Genomic DNA, 7,952 nt, shown 5'->3' with positions numbered 1-7,952 from the left:
ACAGTTTCACTTTGTTCAAAGTATAAATAAAAGTATAATTGAAAAAGATGAACTACTATGTCTATCTATCTATTCTCCGGATTAGTGCGTGTCATCTAATGGGTTTCATCAGTTTTTCACTGCAAACAAAAGAACTGAGTTCGTTTAACACCCCCTTCGGCCCTTCCTCAGTTGAAGACAAGACATGGGAAAGACCAATATATTTACCGAGCAAAATGATCAAAGTGACCAGGAATCTTCCAGGTGGCAGATTAGCTGGGAGCTCAAAAATGCTCCACATGATTGTCCTGATGCAAGTTTCCATCACTTGAGCACTCCCAAACTTTTAACAGTTTGTTTTTTTAGCTGGGGAAAGATTCCAATACAAGGTTGGACATGTTGAGCTTGTAGAGCTCATGATGGGCACAAGGCGATGAAGACATGACTAGCTTGGGGGTTGGGTTGATGGGTTTGATGGTGGATCAATAGTTCAGATTGGGCTGAGATGGTTCTGGTCTAAGGGCATACATGTAGATTGGGATTTGAGAGCTATCAATCTCATTAACGCCTTTACAGCAGATCCTTTAAAATTGTCAGAGACTTTGGTTGGATGTGGTTGTCGGAGACCCCAGATCAACAGTAACAGGCAAACGCTAGCCCAAGTTGGAGATGATGGTTTTTATATTGCTTTTGTTGTGATTACTGTTGACTAGGTGAGGTGAGGTCTACTCGTCTGGCCTTTTTGCCTAATAAGGCTGCAAGAGAACGAGTACCTTGCGATCTAACCCCCCTTTTTCTTTTCTTTTTCCGGGAAACCGAAATCTGGAAACGCAAATGGCCATTGGCCCCCTCTCTCTCTCTCATCAGAAGGTTGTACAATACTAAAATGTACGTGGTGTTTAGTTTCCAAGTTCCAACCGTCTCCCATTAGAGAGGCTCCAAAGCCAAAAGTTCTTCCATCAAAACTCAAAAGCAATTGACGTACAACAATCACGCGTAAAGAGCAATAAGCGAATCCCATTAATTTAATGTCAATAATCTAATATAATCCTGATTCTAAACCTCTAAACAGTAGTCAGTTTGTTGAGCTTTACTAATGAAGAAGGTAAAGATGTACTCTCTGCTTTTACTTTTTACCTCCTTCATTCGTTAAAACAAACTCACTCCCGTAAATTGAAATATTGAATTTTGAATGGATAAACACACACTCTCTGCATGTTTATTGGGTTGGGGACCTGGGGCTTCTATAAATGGAGAGATCCGCTCAGCCTCAGCAGTGAAATACGGAGTGGTGCAGCAGCCCAACAATGGAGTATTTTGGAAGAGTTGTTCTTGCAGGGCTTCTGCTATTATTTCGCGTTGGGAATGTAAGAGGAGGAGCAGAGGTGGTGAATGGGTTAGCACCTTGTAACTTTACAGCAATTTACAACTTTGGCGATTCCAACTCAGATACTGGTGGTATATCCGCGGCATTTCAAAGGACTCCACCTCCAAACGGCCAAAGTTTCTTCGGTAAACCTTCCGGGAGGGTTTGTGATGGACGTCTTATTATTGATTTCATAGGTAAAATAAAATAAAATAAAATAAAAGTAAAACACAACAATACATTAAATATTACTCTGAAATCTGAATACAGTTATTGTGATCATGCTGATTTTTGGTATTGTCAATTATATAAATTATGATCGCTTAAGTCAATTTGTGCATATTTGGATTTTGGAATAAACAATTGATGATTTGTGTTTATGTTTACAAAATTTATGAATTAATGAAATGAAATGATAGCTGAGAACCTGGGGTTACCCTACTTGAGCGCGTATCTGGATTCCATCGGAACAAACTTCCGGCACGGAGCGAACTTCGCGACTGGGGGATCCACCATCCGACGGCAGAACGAAACCATATTCGAGGCCGGTATAAGCCCTTTCTCCCTTGATGTTCAGCTCTGGCATTTCGACCAGTTCCAAGAACGCACCAGCGAAGGTCACCTCCTTATCTCCCATCTAAATACTCTTTCTTTTCTCCTATCTCTATCTAGTTAATGTGTTAGCAGTTTAGTTGACGCCAGAGAATGGGTTTTCAGCAAGAAACACATCGGAGGACAGCGGTAATCTTCCGAAGCCGGAGGAGTTCTCAAAGGCTCTTTACATCTTGGATATTGGACAAAACGATCTGTCCGTGGGTTTCCGGAAGATGACCGATTCACAAATTCGAGCTTCAATTCCTGACATACTTGATCATTTCTCTGCAACGGTTCAAGTAAGTTGTAATTGTAGCCGGCTCGGCTGTTGCATTAAGGTTTAAGATTTAAGACAGACAGATAGACGGCGTTCGACCAAACCAAACCAACCGGTTGGTTTAGAGAGTACCAAATCATGTCTAGTCGCCGGTTTGGGTCAACGATTTGACAATTCGGGTTTCAATATATTACCCCGAACTTATTTGAACGATTGTTTTTTCTGACATGACCATGACGGTTGTATATGATTTAGAAAACAAAAAACAAAACATTTCACATTGTTGAACACCGCCTTAGTTTGTCCATTTTTATCCCATTAAAAAAAGGGATAAGGTTTGTATTTGGTGGGGGCAGAACTAGTCCTTTGCCTCTTCCTTCTTGTTACCCTGATAATAGTTATCTACTTATCTTCACTTTATATATATATATATATATATATATATATATATATTATTACCCTTAGTTAAAAAAAAAGACTCTAAAAAATAAAATGGTGTGTTACAGCAACTATACGAACGAGGAGCAAGGTCATTTTGGATACATAACACCGGTCCAATCGGTTGCTTGCCCATTTATCGAATATACTCTCCTCCACCGGATCCGGGTTTGGTTGACCCATACGGATGCATCAAGTCCCACAATGACATAGCCATGGAGTTTAACAGGCAACTGAAGGATAAAGTGATGAAACTAAGAGCAGAGCTCTCCCATGCTGCATTGACATATGTTGATGTCTATGCTGCAAAATATGGACTTATCAGCCGTAGCAATAGCCAAGGTATGTATGTATAATTAAATTTAATTGGGTATATGCATATATATGATTTATATTCCAATATAATGATGTGTGTATGTATAATATAGGGTTCGTTGATCCTCAAAAGATATGCTGTGGGCACCATGAGAGTTATCATGTGTGGTGTGGGCAGAATGCGATGATCAATGGTTCGGAAGTCTACGGTGCTCCATGTGGAGATCCATCCATCTACATTAGCTGGGACAGCATCCATTACACCGAAGCTGCAAACCATTGGGTTGCCAACCACATTCTTGATGGTTCACTGTCTGACCCGCCCCTTCCCATTGCTCAAGCATGTCACAAGCAGGTTCACCAGCTGTAATAGACAACGTGATTAATTAAGATTGATTAGTTTGTTTATTATTAATAAATATGAGCTTGCACGGTCTGGACTCTAGAGTTTGGACTTGGTTTCAAAACAGCAATGTCTAAGGTGCATACAAAAAAGTCGACTACTTTGGTGATCGAGGCCTTGATCATGGATCATTGCAGCTAGCAATTAGCTTTCTTTTAATCTGGAACAAAGTTTAAAAAAAAAATTAAAGGATGCCATTAAATTGTCTCTTAACACGAGAAAAAGAAACAGAATGTAAACCAATCATGATACATGGGATTGCAATTCAAGCATTTACGGTTGCCTATACAAGAAACATGGCATTCAAGAGTTTTCAAGCTACCTTCTTTTCTCTGGTTTGAACTTTGAAATAAAGGAGTTCTATAGCTGGGTTCTCCAGAACAGTTCGCTTTATTGGTGTACAGTTAACTCTCAATTGGACTGAAAATCGATTAATTGACTTTAGATTAAGGGTCCAAATCCTTGTTATCACCATTTCTCCATATTGTTGGCGAGTGTGTGGTGCTGGGTGGATTTTTTTTTTTTTTTTTTTTTGTTTTGATCTTTCTATCTGGGATGCATGGGCAATTTGTCACAAACTCACAATGACTGGACAACAAGGGTTTATTTAATGATTCATTAAAAGTAGAGCAGTATCACCCAGATGGACTAACATAAGGCCAGAGATCTCCTGGCCGGTATCTTTGAGTATTAGTTGTGAATAATATTCAAGGAAATTTCGTAACAACTAAACTATATTTCAGCTTCAGGTACTCTAGTTTTCCTTCTTCTTTCTGTTTTTAGAATTAATGATGGTCTCTGTCTTTATATCAGATATCTCTTTACCCAAGTTTTACTCGGTTGATATATTTGTTTTTTTTGTTCCCTGCTTCCACCTTTTTCTTCATACTCTCGGTGTGCCTTTCTGATAGCTAATTGACATTGCTTTGCATGCTTTAGAGTTTAGATATTTTAGGATCTCTTCCTATCAACACCCTTTATGACATGTTCCTTCCTAGACTGTATTTCATTGTTCTGTTGCAAAAAACCTAACTTGTTAATGTTATAGCTTATTATCTGACGACATCACTTGTTGCTGGTGAGGATGTAGCATAGTTGGAGAATGGGCTTTTGGTGAAAAGAAATAGTCAACCTCAGCCTTTAATTGCAAAGCTATTATGCAAACTGCACAGAAGAACTCCAATGATACATCTTAATGCCATTTCACCCAATTAAGGTTAAATGCCACCTAGTTGTTTTTCCCTTTTTCCTCATATTATCAAAACTGGGGGTAGACTGATCATTGCCAGCTTAGTCATGTGAGTTACGTTACAGTAAATGGATCATTTCACACTCTCTTGCTTTTCTTCCTTACTGTAGAGAGAAGATATCCTTAAAAACTGCTTTGAGATAATGCAATCACATATCCTGTTTCACCATTCCACTTTATCTGGGACCATATATACTTCAGGTTCAGGCTAAACCAAATGTGCTCAAGTTTTTGCTTCATCAGGTTATTTATTTTCGGCTCATCAGTTTTTTGAAGCCTTCTAGATCACTTCTACTCACAGGTACATTCACGATTGTTGATTAATGCCATGTTGCCACATATGATAGGGCTTAGTTCCTATGAACTTGTTAGGTTGCGTTTGTTTGCGATACAGTGGCAAATATGTACTCTACATATATACTTTCTCTTTTGTTCATGAAAGCAAAATGGTTCACAGTTATAACCCCATTTTGCTCTCTTCTTGTTTGTTTCAAATTGATGCAAAAGGCTGTATGGTGGTCTCTCTCTCATTAGATTTGAAAAATTCTCGTTTGCTTGGCTTAGTCGTCCCATTGCTGTTTTCTACTGGTTGGATACATCATACATGTCATTTGCATGTCAATCTATAAGCACGTTTCTCTTTCATTCCCTCTTTCTTTTGTCAAACAAAGAGAACGGAAGAACCTCTGTACCTGCCAAAACATGGCACACCAAGGTGTTCACAATTTACAATCAACCATTGGTAGAACCCCACCAAATAACTCCACAAGTTCATAATAACGTATAAGATAATCCTAATTATCTAGTTTTTGTTTTTTATTTTCTTTTATTCTTAATGTTTTTACACTGGGCGGTAGTGGAAGTAGGGCTTTGGACAGTGATGAGGGCAGATTTAGCATTCCAGTGAAATTGTGATACGTGGCACCTTGTGACAACTAGGCAAACACCCAGGCAATAACTTATCAAGTTGGTGTTCCGCTCGGGCACCGGTCTGGGCGGCCTGGCGCAACCTACACGCGGCCTACGGGTGGCTTGCACGTGGCCTGTGCGACCTGGCCGACCTGGATCAGCCCAGCACATGATCCGACCTGGCAACCCATAAGACGCCCACCGATGAACCATAACGGCATACCCCGCGAGCTCGATAGCTCACTAAGGAGCTCGGTAACTCACCAAAGAGCTCGCCAAGGAGCTAGGTAGCTCTCCAAGGAGCTCACCAAGAAGCTAGGTAGCTCTCCAAGGAGCTCGCCACCAAGGAGACAGGCAGCTCAGCAAAGCTCGCCACAAGTAGCTCGGCATAGCTCCCCCAGGCAGCTCGCCACTTGTAGGGTAGCTCGGTACAGAAGAATAGTTTGGCGTATCGCAGGAAGATCTCCTGCTTGACAACCTGGCCCAGACACCGACCCGCTGACTGACATAGGCCCCGACCTGACAACCTGGCCCAGACACCGACCCGCCGACTGACACAGGCGCCGACCTGACAATCTGGCCCAGATACCGACCCTCCGACTGACACAAACGCCGACCTAACAACCTGGCCCAAGCGCCGACCTGGCCGCCTGACACAAGCGCCAGCCTGACAACCTCGAGGAGTTCACCATCGTACCCCGGTTCTGACGGGATATGACGAGTCTTACCATTTGAAGGCTTTTCACCCACCTAACCCGCGAGGACACCACTATATAAGGACTCCGACCCCCAAAGCCAAAGCGGGGGGGGGAGGATGGTAACCCCTGCTCTCTAGCTCTCTCATTTCTCTCCAAGCTTTCTGAAATCAGAATGCTAACTTAGGCATGAGAGAGTCTCCGCCGGAAAAATACCCCCGGGTCCTCTGATTCAGTTCTCGCAGGTCCCTCAGCTCTCGTCGCCTACAAAGGAGAGAAAATCACCTCATGCAGAGGGTAGTCGGGTTGCACTGCACCAGGGAGCTCCACCACCCTCTAAGTTGCAGGCCGCCTAGGAGCAGGTCAAATGACGAATCCACCAGGGAGCTCGCCACCAGACAGCTCTCCACTAGGGAGCTCGCCACCAGTCACTTCTCCACCAAGTAGTTCATCACCAAGGCATGTCACCACCGGGTCAAATAACGAGGTACTTAGCCAAAAAAAATTTATACATCACAAAAAATGGTACGCGACTAAAAACGGTTACATCAGACAGTCTCCAACAGTTTGAAATAAAATGAAACTTAAGGGCCTCAACTGTCACTTTTGACAATGAGCTATCCTGTACCAAGGTTCAAAATGTCGATACACTCCAATATGTTGAAAGGGGTATATTAATACTTTGGAGAAGATGAATAGTGTTTTTCTCTGAATAGTTATTACAAGGATAGTATGGAGATTAAAAAATATTACAATGATAGATTTCAATGGAAGATAATGGAAGGGGGTCTTTGTCTCACGGTCATAGTATAAGGGGGTCTTTGTCGCAAAACAAAATAAAGGGGGGGTCTTTATAATTTGCCCTATTATTTATTTATTTATAAATATATTATATTATTTATTTATTTTTATAAAAAACATATATACATATAATGAAAACAATTAAAACATATTTATATTTTTGTTTATTACTTTATTTAAATTAATATATTTTATTTTTTTCATAATTTATTAATTAAAAAAACATGTCTGATCGAATCAGATTGACAATTCAATTTACGGATAGGATTCTAATTCAAATCAAATCCTATTATTATATGCAATTGGATTGAATTTGAATATATCCTGATTTAAATCCGATTGGATCCATTTGCATCCTTTTCACGTCATAAAACATCATAAGCCGCTGCATAAAAGCTCTCTCAAACGGGTACTGCATAAAAATAAATAAATAAATAAAAAGTATAAAGCGGATTTGCAGCTATTTCTGCATAAAAATAAATAAATAAATAAAAAGTATAAAGCGGCTTTGCAGCTATTTCTCCGGCCATTAGAGAGTGGACTGGAGCATGAGCGGCTGAATCGAGGAGGACCAGGACCATAAAAATGAACAAGAGAATGAGTTCACATCTGCCCCCGTACAATGCGCCCCAAAAGAAAGGGTGAGCCGACTCCACTGGGGATCGAACCCAGAATCTCTGCTGGTTCCGTAGACCAGCGCCTTATCCATTGGGCCTTGGAGTTATTGTCATTAAAATCAAGGATAAAATACTAATAACTAATAATTTTTGGTCGACCCCTTTTTAAAAAGATGTTATCCACCTTGTAAGTTGTAAGTTGTAACCCACACGATTTGTGGATAAGCGAAAAGATCTGACAAAGCGTAGAATAGAGGGTCAAGTGTAGAGAGATGTGATTTCCATTTCCTATACAGTGGTAGGGGGGCC

The 7,952-nt window shown here is 40.8% G+C and overlaps 1 protein-coding gene across 1 annotated transcript; it reads left to right on the top strand.

Annotated features, from left to right (window-relative positions):
- The first annotated feature begins 1,150 nt into the window (after window positions 1-1,150).
- LOC148853737 (GDSL esterase/lipase At5g14450-like) lies at window positions 1,151-3,436 on the top strand. Its single transcript, XM_088983995.1, has 5 exons — window positions 1,151-1,542; window positions 1,765-1,962; window positions 2,063-2,238; window positions 2,723-2,996; window positions 3,083-3,436. The coding sequence occupies exons 1-5, from the start codon at window positions 1,287-1,289 to the stop codon at window positions 3,337-3,339; spliced, it is 1,161 nt and encodes a 386-aa protein (XP_088840121.1). The 5' UTR covers window positions 1,151-1,286; the 3' UTR covers window positions 3,340-3,436.
- Window positions 3,437-7,952: the final 4,516 nt, after the last annotated feature.

Source organism: Nelumbo lutea, chromosome 4, assembly GCF_056320005.1.
Source record: "Nelumbo lutea isolate HS-2025 chromosome 4, American lotus-T2T, whole genome shotgun sequence".
In the NCBI taxonomy this organism is placed as follows: Eukaryota; Viridiplantae; Streptophyta; class Magnoliopsida; order Proteales; family Nelumbonaceae; genus Nelumbo; species Nelumbo lutea.
Note: the sequence above shows the minus strand (reverse complement) of the source record. Positions and strands in the feature narration are given on the sequence as shown.